The sequence below is a fragment of the Notolepis coatsorum genome, assembly GCF_963971535.1.
Source record: "Notolepis coatsorum genome assembly, chromosome: 7".
In the NCBI taxonomy this organism is placed as follows: Eukaryota; Metazoa; Chordata; class Actinopteri; order Aulopiformes; family Paralepididae; genus Notolepis; species Notolepis coatsorum.
Window position 1 is genome coordinate 13,228,592 of NC_140171.1, and position 15,556 is coordinate 13,244,147.

Sequence of the window (15,556 nt, forward strand, 5' to 3'; positions counted from 1 at the left end):
TTATATTCTGACCAGTACTAGATCCCACCCTTAGTTTCAAGAAAAAAGATGAGCAATACACTGAAATATAACCTAGCCACTTTTAGATGATCCTAGAAACTCACTTACAGTTGAGGCATCAGACATTTTGAATGCAATGGTCTTTTTCTAGGGCTGTCAAAATTAATGCTTTAACTTTGGAGATTAATTTAAATGATTTAAAGCATTAAAATAAATTAATCTAGATGAATCTATGGAGTGAAAAATCTTCAATCTTAGCGCCGTGGATATAAGAAAGAGGTCTAGCTGAGTCAATGTTGATGGTTTTGTTGAACATTTGTATTTCACAGGAGATAAACTGTATTCAAAGAAAGCTATTAAAATAGTATTTGAATAGGGCGGTCAGGTGGCGTAGCGGGGATTGCGTTCGTCACCAACACCGGAGACGCTGGACTGGATTCGCCTGTTCGAATCCAGCTCACAGCTCCGGCGTTGTCACCAGCTTGGCTGGCCGTTCACACTAATACAATTGGCTGTATTAGAGGGTGGGAAAGCTGGCGGGGTGGGTCCGGGTCGTTGTAAACAGCGACTCCTACAGTTCGGTCGGGGCGCCTGCTCAGCGCGGATAGGATCTAAGGGGGGTAGTGTGATCTTTCCACACGTTACACCCTCTCAGTGAGAGTCCGCGCTGCCAGGTGAAAAGAAGCGGTTGATTGGCTAGACGTGTGTCGGAGGAAGCACGTGATAGCCTCCACTCTCCCAGACCGACTGTGGGGGGTAAGTGCGCAGCGACCAGGAAGGGGATTGGGAATTGGCATAACGACTAACATTGGGATGGGAGAAAATCGGAGGAAAAAAAAAAAGAAAAAAAATAGTATTTGAATCTAAATATACTTTTTGTGTTGATTTTACATTAATTCCATAATTTTACTCATGTAAAAGTAAATATCTGTTACAAGCTTCAGTCTTAAGTAGAAAAATGCTATTTTTAATCTAGATTAATTACAGAAAATTGTGAGATTAATTCGTTAATTTTTTTTAATCTATTGACGGCACTATTTTTTTCTCATTGTTCCTACGTCCTGCTGGACTCAAGCAAGACAGTCCTGAACCCTCTCCAGTCACATCACAAACCAGCCCTTAAAACCTCCCATAAGAAACCACCACAGTATCACCAATGACATGTAGACATAATATGTTAAACCTGGACAACCTCATTATGTACCGTACTTTTCGGACTATAAGCCGCGGCTTTTTTCCCCATTTTTCGACCCTGCGGCTTATATAACGGTGCGGCTTATATGTGGACAAAACCCGAAAATCGAAATATTGCTTTTTTTACTGCATTGAAATGTTATTTATCTGTTCCCTTATTTGCTTAATACAACTTGTAAATGAGTTAATTCTTGTTATTTGTCCGACAGTATTGTGTCCCAATGGGAGTCATTCTCTGTAGAGGTGGGAGTCATTCTCTGTAGAGGTGGGAACTTAAAGCTCAATATAAGATTGCACCACCACCCACAGAATCGAGAAAGAGCAATCAATCTGTCAATCCTTTCCGTGTCCGGGCCGGGTGAGGTTTCCCGTGTTGAGTCAAATTAAGCCGCAGGCTCCACTCCTTACATATGGTAATTAAACATTAAAACACATGCGGCTTATAGTCCAGTGCGGCTTATATATGTACACATCATTCAATTTAGCTGCTGCGGCTTATAGTCAGGTGCGGCTTATAGTGCGAAAAGTACGGTATTTGGATGACCGTTTGGTTTTTTTAATATAATTCACAATGCTGCCTCTCCACCCCTTAAAGGTGCTGTAAGTGGTATTTTCTTGTTAAAATAAGTGTTAAACTACTGTGCTACATTCCGACAGACATCACCGAGTGATGATGTAGAGTGTTTGGTCAGTAACATGGGTCTCCCAGTCCCTCATCCCTTCCCACTTCATCCAATCAGGAGAGAGAACCCTAGATATTTTCTTTTACTTATATCAACAAAATCTTCCCAAGTAATTTGCTGGCAGATTATTTTACTTTTAAGTACTATTATTTAAACATGTAGACTACTTACTTTAACAAATAAAATACCACTTACAGCTCCTCTATGAGCCAATTGTTCAACTCTCCTCTGAGCAGATGAGCAGAGTTGAAATCGACCTCAAGGGGGCAGTGTGGCACAGCGTTCTCATTTAAAGCCATGAAGGAGTGGAATGAGCTTCCCACGGATCTGAAAACACACATTTCTCCTGTGAAGTAAAATAAAATGAATCTTGACAAACCAATCATCTGCATTTATTTGAAAGTCTCTATATTTTATTGCCATGGTTTTTCATACTGTGCGTGACTGTGTGTACACGTGGCTGTATGCACTTGTATGGGTATATTATAGAGGGAGGCTGGGGTTAGGTAGGAATGTGGTTATGGTTGTTACCATTTGATTTGATTGTACGTTGCTTTCATGTCCTCCTGCCCAGGGACTGCAGATGGAAACGACTCACTAAAGGACTTCGAGGGGAGGGGGACTCACTAATAACTATATCTGGTGCGATGCATCTTCTCTCATTAATTGAGAGTAATGTGTTTTGCACATGGATCCCTGACAAAATAAACAAGTCATTCGCAGTTCCTGATAAGATAACTGCTGTCAAGCGACTCAAGTTTTTTTTTATTTTGTACTATAAGTAAAAGTATATTCTATAATGTATTATACTAAATTATATCAAGTAAAATTAATGGAAGAACAAATGTAAATGTAAGGGGGTAGGGATCAATAAGCTTAGCTTCCCTCTACTCCTTTTTTGAACATGTCAACTAACTAACTACATTGCTCTTGACTTTTTGTTTATAATTTCTTTTTTTATGATTGTTCTGTTTGACGGAGCTTTTGATACTGTGATTTGTTTGGAGGAATGTGGAGAATACATGTTCAAAAATAAACGTTTTCATTCGTTCATAAAAACCCTGTCACTCTGTTCCACCAGGAGACTGGGAGCCAATCCCTGAGCTGCTGGAGGCCTTCCACACAGAGTTCGCCCTGCGGCTGTTCTGGGGTCAGTCGGGGGCGGAGGCCGACAGACAGGACCGCTACGACAAGTTTGACAAGATCCTCGGCGTCCTCTCCGATAAACTGGAGCCGGTGGAAGCCACGCCCCAACATCATCCGTGAACTTTGACCCTTACCTCACCGGATCCTCAGTCCCCCCCCCCCCCCCCCCGCTAGACATTCAGCACCTTTTCTCACTCGAGGATAAACCAAAAAGAATGAAACATGTAAGTGGTATTCTCTAGTACCCTGGACACAGCCTTGGGGGGGGGGGGGGGTGAACTAAGCCTGACCAGCACAGTGACCGGTCAGCTCTTTGGGAGGGTTGGGTTTGAAACTCGACCTGCTCAGGTGTGGCTCCTATACGGGAAGCCAGCGATAATACTGTATACCCTTTGCCTGCAACAGGGCCGGTCGGGACACGTTTAAAGGCCCCTCTCACGCAGACAGAAAGAGAGACCGCTTATTACTGGCTTCTGTGTGAAAAGGGTTAGAGCAGCATTTATTTAGACCACTACAAATCTGGATTCTAACCTAGTCATAAAGTGCCTTGAATCTGGTTTCTAACCTAGTCATAAAGTGCCTCCAATCTGGTTTCTAACCTAGTCATAAAGTGCCTTGAATCTGGTTTCTAACCTAGTCATAAAGTGCCTCCAATCTGGTTTCTAACCTAGTCATAAAGTGCCTTGAATCTGGTTTCTAACCTAGTCATAAAGTGTCTCCAATCTGGCTTCTAACCTAGTCATAAAGTGCCTTGAATCTGGTTTCTAACCTAGTCATAAAGTGCCTCCAATCTGGTTTCTAACCTAGTCATAAAGTGCCTCCAATCTGGTTTCTAACCTAGTCATAAAGTGCCTCCAATCTGGTTTCTAACCTAGTCATAAAGTGCCTTCAATCTGGCTTCTAACCTAGTCATAAAGTGCCTCCAATCTGGCTTCTAACCTAGTCATAAAGTGCCTCCAATCTGGCTTCTAACCTAGTTATAAAGTGCCTCCAATCTGGCTTCTAACCTAGCTCACTTTGATTCCAGATTTGGGAGCAACTGAATTGATTTAGGGCTAAGCGTCGGCCCTGGCGGGGTCCTGTAAGAAAAGGCCTGGGTCAAGGCTCTCATCTTCACAGGACAGTTTACGTTGTTTACTTCACGAGCAGAAGCCCATTTGTTTACTGCTCAGTTTCTTAACCTGGCAAGAGTTGCTGTTGTTTTTATACATGCATTTTTTTTTTTTATACCTTCGACACTTTTTGAGATCCAACCGGACGGACATAAAACGAGATGCACGTAGGGGAAGAGGACGGCAAGAGAATTGAACCCCGATCTCAAACCCTGCCCTCTTTTCTCCATCCTCCAATCCTCTTCAGACAGGGGGAAGCAGCGGTCGTAAAATGGACTGCTTTTATACAAAGTGCCTTACAATTTTATGATTGTGCCGATCGAGAAAAGAGGGCAGGGTTTGAGATGGTTAAATGTCCCCCATTTTCTCTGTCGTCGTTTGTCAGGAGTCGAGGCAGAGCCTGGGGAGCCTCGAGTTAAAGTTCTTTAATTAAGTGCATCTTCCTACCTCCTCACGTTAAGACTCATGGGAGGTGCCCACAGCTGCGTTCGGTTCCAGGCAACAAGCGTTCTCCTCGTCGTTCTCCCCGTCGAGATGTAGGGGAGGGATCCCCAAAATGTCCCAATGAAAAATGGCTGCCAAACAAAGTGGGATCCAACTCATGTGAAGGGAGTAAAAACGACGGGGAGGGGGACTCACTAAAGGACATCGAGGGGAGGGGGACTCACTAAAGGATATCGAGGGGAGGGGGACTCACTAAAGAATATGGAGGGGAGGGGGACTCACTAAAGGACATTGAGGGGAGGGGGACTCACTAAAGAACATTGAGGGGAAGGGGATGCGCCGACTTGGAATCCGAACGCGCCCCGAGTCAGGTAGATGCAACCGGACTGATATGGTGATTATTTGGAGGAAGGAAGAGGGAAAGAAAGACAGGATGCCAGACTCGTCTCCCGTCTCACGGCAGCACAGATCTCTTCTTCCACGCTCCGTGGCGTCTCTGAGAATCCACTGCTGTTAATGGACCACACTGGATAATCTTATTTTATTTGTCTTTCAAGTTTGTTTGCAATGCAATGAATACAATTTCTATAAATAGTTTTACATGCAAGTTGTGACTTTGTGCTGATTGAGGACTTGGTGTTTCTTTTGTCCGTGTGCAGAGATTTACAGTTTTTCTTTGGAGGTTCATTCCTCACGCCACTAAGAGTATGCGATGGTGTTAGTTTGTGATGTTTTTGTGATTTATTTTGGCCAAGAAAGGAAAAACCACACAACACATCCAATGTTACATACTGTAAATATATATTTTTTTCAATTTAGACCTTCAATGATACATGTAAATACATAAATTGCTTTGTAAAATGTGATCATAGAATAATATACTCCTTAAAACATGAGAAACATCCATTGGTCTGGGACAGAGGACAGAGAGGGGTAAACTTTGTACGCCTCTCTGCAAGAGGGAGATGTGATCCTACAGTATCAGATTCTGAAAAAGGTGCAAAACAATATTCTGAATCTCGGAAAAGGAATATTCCATTGGAATTTAATTTCAGGTTGTAATTCCGTAAAAGTAAACTCCTAAAAGTTTCAGAGATTTTCTTCTCTCTCTCCTGTTTTACAAGTTTTGAGCAGTGCAACGCAATGACATCGAACTGCACACATCTAGAATTATTTACAAAAAACGTGTGTAGATGTTTACTATACTACATATCAATTCGTTTGAGAGCTCGTTAATCAATACTCGCAAAACTAGAAAATAAATCCTGACACGTTTTAGGGGCGGAACAACCTACTTTTGAAGAATTACGACCTAAATGTAAATTTTTTGGTGGAATTCCTCTTTAAAAGAAGGTGCACAAGCTAAATCTCAGCACCGTGTTACGACCCCCCCTCGTTTGTCCTTGTTCAGAACCTTCCCTCCACGCCTCGTATCCTCTCCTTTCACACTGGAGGAAGTATGCACCGTTAAAAGAAAAGTTTGTCAACTTAAATGTTCAACTAGCCATTTGCATTGGCTTTTTTCTTAGTTGCATCAACTAACTGGAGATAGTGAATATTGAATATCAAGTTGACATCACTCCCAATTAGTTGATGAAAAAGGTTAATTGACTTGCCTTTTTTTATTGAATCAATGAAATATGTTTTTTTATATTCACCCTCCTATTTAGTCGATTCAACCAATGTAAAAAGGTTATTTGAAAATAGAAGTTGAAGACGAGTCATGATTTTAACTTTTCACAGCATTCCCTGCGGGTAGAGTTTGATTCGAAAAAGGAAGATATCTAACGTTTAATAAACACGACGCCTACCATTGATGATGGTAAATTATTGTTGGCACGGAAGTGAAACTCACCGTGGAAGGTTACTTAAGTTATCTTAACCCTTTCACTGCCACACGACAGAAGGTTAACCCCTTTACTATCACACAACCGACGGTCGCCGGCTGTTGTGTGGCAGTGAAAGGGTTAACCTTCTGTGTGTCGCCGCAGTGAAAGGGTTAACCGTTTTGGTAGCGCGGCGGTGAAAGGGTTAAGTTATCTTAAAGGTCAACTCCACCATTTCTGACATGTGGGTTTCACGTCATTCTCGTCTTGGGTTCGTATACAGGGCCGCTGTTCAACATTGTAAAGATATTTGATTGAACCCACATTATAAAAGTTACATTTTAAATAATGTAATCCTTTTAAAACACTGAGCCAGGATCATTGGGTCACAATGTTTAATCCAAACTGGATATGTAGGTTTCTGGAATGGAAACCCTCGAGTTTGCGTGGAGGTGAAGGAGGAGGAGGACAAGACTGTTGAAACTCAGCCGAGGATTAAAAAAGGGTTTCCAGGCGGATGGGGGAGCGAGGGTCAGATTCAGAACTCTCTGAAGGCTCTGAACTTAAACACAGGTGGTCCAACCACAGAGAGAGAAAAAAAGATAAAAGAAAACAGGCATTCTGAAAATAACCATTTGAACACACAGCATTATTGACCATTGTGCCATGACATAGTTACATATGTACTCGGTTGTAATTCAAATTTCGCCACTATCCTCTTATGGCTGAGTGTCATGTTATTTCCCATTTACATTTAGTCATTTACCTGACACTTTTATCCAAAGTGACTTACAAGTTCTGTACAACTCTGGCAGCTAAGTATCACCAGGGCCGGTGTCTGTTCCACTGATATTTTTTTTGGTTCGTTTTTTTCCCCAGTGAAACCCAACTTTCCAAAGATTGGGAAATATAATTCATTTGGATTAAATTGTATTATATATATATATTTATTTATTTTTATTGTAAAAATGTGTACGGAGGACACACAGCTCAGGCTTTTCATGTGGGCACTACTGCACCCTGACGAGCGTTTCTGAGGACACACACGCGTGACCACAATGTCATGGCTCAGCGGTCAAGACGCTGCCACCTCAGGCACAGGGCTTCGTACTGTAAATCAGGCCTGTGTTAAGAGTAGGTGCCAAACGGCTCCCCGGGAACCCTTCTCGTAGGAGCGGCGCTCCTAAAAACGAAATAAAACAGGTACAGGAGAATAAGAGTAGTGGTTTTCATCCAGTTTACACAAGTCGTAAAATTTCACATAAGGACGAGAGCTCTTAGAATATCACATTGTGTTGTAAAGAGTAGGAGACACGGGCTGTTCGATGCAGCTACGGCAGTCGGGCTGAGGCCGGTCGCTCTCAGCACGGCGGCTAGGCCCACAGAACCGACAGGAACAGAGAAGGGCTTTTCCTAAAGGGATCGTGTTAATCTCCTTTCGTACACTACAAGGCGGCCGTCGGGAATTTTGACAATGCAGATCGGAATCGGATTTTGTTCGGATGTGCGGACTCGAATCGCGTGAGTATCAAAATGTTTGCATGTTCATCCCAGGAGGAGAGGAGGAGGATGGGACGCAGGCCCAGGGTTCAGCCCTGGGAGACGAGAATACCAGAGGCACTAAAGAGGAAGCATGATTCCTCTCCCAGAGGCACTAAAGAGGAAGCATGATTCCTCTCCCAGAGGCACTAAAGAAGGAAGCATGATTCCTCTCCCAGTGGTACTAAAGGTTAGTATGATTCCTCTCCTAGTGGTACTAAAGGTTAGTATGATTCCTCTCCTAGTGGCACTAAAGAAGGAAGCATGATTCCTCTCCCTGTGATACTAAAGGGAAGCATGATTCCTCTCTCAGTGGTACTAAAGAGGAAGCATGATTCCTCTCCCAGTGATACTAAAGAAGGAAGCATGATTCCTCTCCCAGTGATACTAAAGGAGGAAGCATGATTCCTCTCCCAGTGATACTAAAGAAGGAAGCATGATTCCTCTCTCAGTGGTACTAAAGGGAAGCATGATTCCTCTCCCAGTGATACTAAAGAAGGAAGCATGATTCCTCTCCCAGTGATACTAAAGAAGGAAGCATGATTCCTCTCCCAGTGATACTAAAGGTTAGCATGATTCCTCTCCCAGTGATACTAAAGAAGGAAGCATGATTCCTCTCCCAGAGGCACTAAAGGTTAGTATGATTCCTCTCCTAGTGGCACTAAAGAAGGAAGCATGATTCCTCTCCTAGTGGCACTAAAGAAGGAAGCATGATTCCTCTCCCAGTGATACTAAAGGGAAGCATGATTCCTCTCCCAGTGATACTAAAGGGAAGCATGATTCCTCTCTCAGTGGTACTAAAGAAGGAAGCATGATTCCTCTCTCAGTGGTACTAAAGGGAAGCATGATTCCTCTCCCAGAGGCACTAAAGAGGAAGCATGGTTCCTCTCCCAGTGATACTAAAGAGGGAAGCATGATTCCTCTCCCAGTGGTACTACAGAGGGAAGCATGATTCCTCTCCCAGTGATACTACAGAAGGAAGCATGATTCCTCTCCCAGAGGTACTAAAGTCGTTGACACACAAGTGTCACTGGAATGTTCATTTATATGCCGAGGCATGGGCAGTCTCCTGCAGCAGGCCAACATTGATTTCCATGACTTTGACATTATCCATCATTCTATGGCAGCCGTCTTACAGTGTACAGTACCATCCAAATGATCACCCCCCCCCCAAATGTCAATTTGAACGGGAACAGCCGTCCAGTTCACAGTAGGTATTATGGGCTGTAGCCTCTTAGCTGTTGGCAACATGGCCATTAGACAGGGAGCTGGATGGACGCGTACAGCCAGAGTGTCACCGACCGAAAAGGAATGTAGTGTAAAAAAGCAACGATGGCGTCGACGAGTATGTTGCGTGAACAATCACTTAGACATGCCGAGCGTTCTCTTTAATGTATCACCGTGAAGGGAGTTGTGATTTCACACGCCAGCGCGTCCTCGTCTTTCGTAACGACAGCCCCGTCGCTCTCTGCTCCATACTTTCATTTGGTTCAATTTTCAAAGTCGCCACGTGTGATTTGGCACCAAATTGGAGAATCTCCTTTCCGCTAGACTGGTAGGTTGTGCATAAAAAGGGGGGGGGGGGGGGGGGGGGGGGGGGGACAATAGATGCCGATCGCAGACAGAGATCGGTTCACAGGGTGGCACCGGTGGACGTTATCACAACTCATTTGACGGCGATGTATTTAGAGAAAATCCTACGTAGGATAGCTTTAAGACATCCGAGCCATACGTACGTACGTTCAATACTGTTGCGACGTGCGATGCCTTGAATACAATGATGAGTCTGAATACAAGGAGAATAACCGGCACGCTCTTTCACTCCGACACGGCTCCTTCAATGTTCCAGAGGCCTGATGTAGAGCCTGATGAAGAGCCCTTCTGCTCCAAAACGTTGTTGGAAGCAAAATAATGTGCGTTTCTCTTCCGTTCTATTCATGTTGAGCTTTCAGCTCAGCACCTGCCAAGCCATGTGCATTCATGGTCACATGACAACAACATGACTGTACAAGGACAATAACATGATCACATGACTGTACAATCACAACAACATGATCACATGACTGTACAACGGCAATAACATGATCACATGACTGTACAATCACAATAACATGATCACATGACTGTACGACACCAATAACATGACTGTACAATCACAATAACATGACTGTACAATGGCAATAACATGATCACATGACTGTACAATCACAATAACATGACTGTACAATCACAATAACATGATCACATGACCGTACAACGCCAATAACATGATTGTACAATCACAATAACATGATCACATGACTGTAGAATGACAATAACATGATCACATGACTGTATGATATTAACATGATCACATGACTGTGTGACAATAACAACAACAACAACAACAACAACAACAACAACAACAACAACAACAACAGACTCGCTGACCGGTTACTATGTTTCTGTAGACACTTTCAGGTGTTATTTTTGGTGTATAATGTTTATGAGAATTGAATATTCTAACGATGACGTCACAATGGCTACTGACCATTGAAATCAAGAGTTCCGGACTAGAGCCATTCTGGCACAAAACGTTTGTATACTTCTCTGTCTTCCAACATGGCTACCTGTACCGTAGCAACCATTGTTTTTTGTACATGGCAATGGAAGAGACAATGGTTGCTATGTGCAAAACAACTGGTTGCTATGTGTTGATATATGAGAAATATATCATCAAAAATGTAATAACTTGGTGTTTTATTACTGGATCTTGTAAAGAAGTCACAGTGGAACAATAATGCCATGCTTCTCCAGTGTTTTACCTGCTCTACCACTGCACAGAAATGAGGCATTTTCTTTCAAAAGTGGTTACTAATGGTTACAGGCGGCCATGCTGGAAGAAAGAGAATTCCAAGAAAACGGCCCAATAAACACAACGGAAACGTACACCTGAAAGGGTTAACAATGTGGGAGGCAGGGACAGAGACGGACACGCTGGGAGGCGGGGACAGAGACAGACGGGTGGACAGACATGCTGGGTGGCTCACGGTAATGGAATTAGCGGGGATAACGAGCATTACAGTCAATCATTATCCCGATGCCATACGGCTGACTGGCTGCCATAAAGGAAATGATGGAGAACAGATCCAATGTCACCTGACTTTGTATTCACCTTTGGCTCTAAACTAGCTTTGCATTACAAAGAGAGAGAGAGAGAGTGTGTATGTGTGTGCGTGTGTGTGTGTGTATATGTATGTGTGTGTGTGTCTGTGTACGTGTGCGACAGAGAAGATGCTTTCTGTATCCATTAGATGTCCTAAAAGCATGTTGGACCTCTGTATTATTTGAACCCTATGTACATTTGATTTGATCTGCGGATTCAAATAAAGTATTTAAAGTGTGCGCGTGTGTGGTGTGAGATGTGTGTGTGTGTGTGTGTGTGTGTGTTGAGTTGAGGATGTGCTTGGCTATGGTATTCTATGCCCTTCGGTCTCCCTCGTATATACACAGAGACAAAGAACATCTGGTTGTAAACTGAAAAGTGTGTGTGTGTGTGTGTGTTATGGCCTTTGTGTAACATAGGATGAATGTACATAGCCCTCCTCTCCCTTGGCTTTGAGGACAGTGTGTGTGTGTGTGTGTGTGTGTGTGTGTGTATGTATATATACACGTGTGTATATTATGGGCTCTGTTTGACATAGGATGAAGGTATATAACCCTCCCCGCCGCTACACTTGAGGACTCTCATCCAGCCGTCTCCCTTGTCGTCTTCCATCACGCTCAACATCTCCCCTTCCGTTATAGAGATGGTCCCCTCACTGTTACCTAGAGAGAGAGAGAGAGAGAGACAGAGAGAGAGAGAGCGAGAAAGAGAGAGAGCGAGAAAGAGAGAGGGAGAGACACACATTAACCGATTGTAAAATCCATTTCTAAAACATCACGTCTAAGACTCGCCATTTAATTGACCAAATCTCCATTGTAATAGCTGAAAATCCCCATTTCATTTGACTAGCAGCTAACCTCTCTCTCCGCGACGGGGTATAATTGTGTGTGGCAATCACTTCATGAAAGGTGAGACCCGGTTGATAGAATGGAATATCATTACTAGGGATGGGTACCGAATTCGGTACTTTTGAGGTACCGAACCGAAACACGTCGGTACTACAGAGTATCGAATCAAGTGAGATACAAAAAAAAAAAAAAAAAAATCTTTTTTTGTTTTTAACTTTTTTTTTTAAAACTTTTAAAACTTTTTTTTTTAACTTTTTTCTTTTCATGTCAACGTTCACACGCACAATATATGCTTACCTAGGATTTGACTTGATTCAACAACAAAGCAGTCGGAGCAATGACAAGCCGAAAACTGTCGAAATTGTAGTTATTTGAAGTTTGGATTTTTTTTTCACGACAGGTAGGTAAATTAAATTTCTTGAGACTAAAGTACAGAAAAAAGGTACCGTTGGGTACCGGTATCGGTTCAAATGTGAAAGGTACCCATCCCTAATCATTACCTGGGTCTACTGTACCTCGCCGTGTACGTGTTGTGTTTGGACACCTCTTCAGGTGAGGCCTTCTGATCTAAAGTGGGCGTCGGTGACGGAGCCTGGATCCCCCGCCTCCCGGCCTTTATGCTAATCTCACGTAATCTTATCGTGCAATTCAAGCGATTCAGGGGAATCCATGAAATCGCCTGAACAGAATCTTAAGATGACTTAGAAAGTGCACGGACCACAACGTATGGCGTATATATCGTGCCAGTACCTTATATATATATATATACTGCACCTGTGTATACTGTATACTTTGCTTACTCATAGCATGTTATGGACCATGTTTATTGTAATGTAATACAATAAATAAAGCATACTATAATATTATAATGCTATATATAATATTATAATAATATAGTATAATACAATACATACAGGGCATACAGACACTCATCTGCACCTTTGATCACACCGCCTACTTGCTTATATACAGAGTTAATTATATTGCTTTTTTTTTTTTTTTTAACTTTTCTACTGTACTATAATTTTATTGCCTATATTTATGTCTTCTACTATTACCCCGCCCATACCTGTACCTCCCCTCCCCTCCCCTCCCCCATGCTGCTGCTATGATGCCATTTCCCCAAAGGGATCAATAAAGGAATATCTTATCTTATCCACTCAGGAAGTGCTTTGAAAAAAGGTCGTACCTTAGTGAAGGTTTACCGGCCGTCCGGTGGCAGTGAAGGGGTTAAGTGTAGGTTACCTGCAAAGGTGTAGAGGGCTGTACACTGGCCAATGGGGGTCTCTACGTCCTCAAACTCATCATCGAACTCTGAGTAGATGATCTGAGAGCGGTCTGCTGCCACCAGCCTGGAAGGGAAACATGAACACCATAGAAACACATTAACAACCAGACTGGAAGGGAAACATGAACACCATAGAAACACATTAACAACCAGACTGGAGGGAGACATGAACACCATAGAAACACATTAACAACCAGCCTGGAAGGGAAACATGAACACCATAGAAACACATTAACAACTAGCCTGGAGGGCAAACATGAACACCATAGAAACACATTAACAACCAGACTGGAGGGAAACATGAACACCATAGAAACACATTAACAACCAGCCTGGAGGGAGACATGAACACCATAGAAACACATTAACAACCAGACTGGAAGGACACATGAACACCATAGAAACACATTAACAACCAGCCTGGAGGGAAACATGAACACCATAGAAACACATTAACAACCAGCCTGGAGGGGAAACATGAACACCATAGAAACACATTAACAACCAGACTGGAGGGAAACATGAACACCATAGAAACACATTAACAACCAGACTGGAGGGACACATGAACACCATAGAAACACATTAACAACCAGCCTGGAGGGGAAACATGAACACCATAGAAACACATTAACAACCAGACTGGAGGGGAGACATGAACACCATAGAAACACATTAACAACCAGACTGGAGGGGAAACATGAACACCATAGAAACACATTAACAACCAGTCTGGAGGGGAAACATGAACACCATAGAAACACATTAACAACCAGCCTGGAGGGAAACATGAACACCATAGAGACACATTAACAACCAGACTGAGGGAGACATGAACACCATAGAAACACATTAACAACCAGACTGGAGGGACACATGAACACCATAGAAACACATTAACAACCAGCCTGGAGGGGAGACATGAACACCATAGAAACACATTAACAACCAGCCTGGAGGGGAAACATGAACACCATAGAGACACATTAACAACCAGACTGGAGGGACACATGGACACCATAGAAACACATTAACAACCAGACTGGAGGGGAAACATGAACACCATAGAAACACATTAACAACCAGACTGGAGGGAAACATGAACACCATAGAAACACATTAACAACCAGACTGGAGGGACACATGAACACCATAGAAACACATTAACAACCAGACTGGAAGGAAACATGAACACCATAGAAACACATTAACAACCAGACTGGAGGGGAAACATGAACACCATAGAAACACATTAACCACCAGACTGGAGGGGAAACATGAACACCATAGAAACACATTAACAACCAGCCTGGAGGGACACATGAACACCATAGAAACACATTAACAACCAGACTGGAGGGGAAACATGAACACCTTAGAAACACATTAACAACCAGACTGGAGGGGAAACATGAACACCATAGAAACACATTAACAACCAGACTGGAGGGACACATGAACACCATAGAAACACATTAACAACCAGACTGGAGGGGAAACATGAACACCATAGAAACACATTAACAACCAGACTAGAGGGGAAACATGAACACCATAGAAACACATGAACAACCAGCCTGGAGGGGAAACATGAACACCATAGAAACACATTAACAACCAGCCTGGAGGGAGACATGAACACCATAGAGACACATTAACAACCAGACTGGAAGGGACACATGAACACCATAGAAACACATTAACAACCAGACTGGAAGGAAACATGAACACCATAGAAACACATTAACAACCAGACTGGAGGGGAAACATGAACACCATAGAAACACATTAACAACCAGACTGGAAGGAAACATGAACACCATAGAAACTCATTAACAACCAGACTGGAAGGAAACATGAACACCATATAAACACATTAACAACCAGACTGGGGGGGAAACATGAACACCATAGAAACTCATTAACAACCAGACTGGAAGGAAACATGAACACCATAGAAACACATTAACAACCAGACTGGAAGGAAACATGAACACCATAGAGACACATTAACAACCAGACTGGAAGGAAACATGAACACCATAGAAACACATTAACAACCAGACTGGAGGGGAAACATGAACACCATAGAAACACATTAACAACCAGACTGGAAGGAAACATGAACACCATAGAAACACATTAACAACCAGACTGGAAGGAAACATGAACACCATAGAGACACATTAACAACCAGACTGGAAGGAAACATGAACACCATAGAAACACATTAACAACCAGCCTGGAGGGACACATGAACACCATAGAAACACATTAACAACCAGACTGGAGGGACACATGAACACCATAGAAACACATTAACAACCAGAC

The 15,556-nt window shown here is 42.9% G+C and overlaps 2 protein-coding genes across 3 annotated transcripts in view; one reads left to right on the plus strand and one right to left on the minus strand.

The window, feature by feature from the left end:
- sh2d3a (SH2 domain containing 3A) overlaps positions 1–4,787 on the plus strand; it is a 66,319-nt gene extending 61,532 nt beyond the window's left edge. For both annotated transcript variants that reach the window (XM_084318976.1, XM_084318975.1), the window contains one exon: positions 2,959–4,787. In XM_084318976.1, the coding sequence (XP_084175102.1) occupies positions 2,959–3,143 (185 nt within the window). In that variant the 3' untranslated portion in view covers positions 3,144–4,787. The remainder of the gene's footprint in view (positions 1–2,958) is intronic.
- A 574-nt stretch (positions 4,788–5,361) lies between these two features.
- Positions 5,362–15,556, minus strand: part of trip10b (thyroid hormone receptor interactor 10b) — an 82,122-nt gene continuing 71,927 nt past the window's right edge. The window contains exons 13-14 of the mRNA XM_084319385.1: positions 13,183–13,289; positions 5,362–11,751 (exon numbers count right to left, since the gene is read on the minus strand). Of these exons, the coding sequence (XP_084175511.1) occupies positions 11,606–11,751; positions 13,183–13,289 (253 nt within the window). The 3' untranslated portion in view covers positions 5,362–11,605. The remainder of the gene's footprint in view (positions 11,752–13,182; positions 13,290–15,556) is intronic.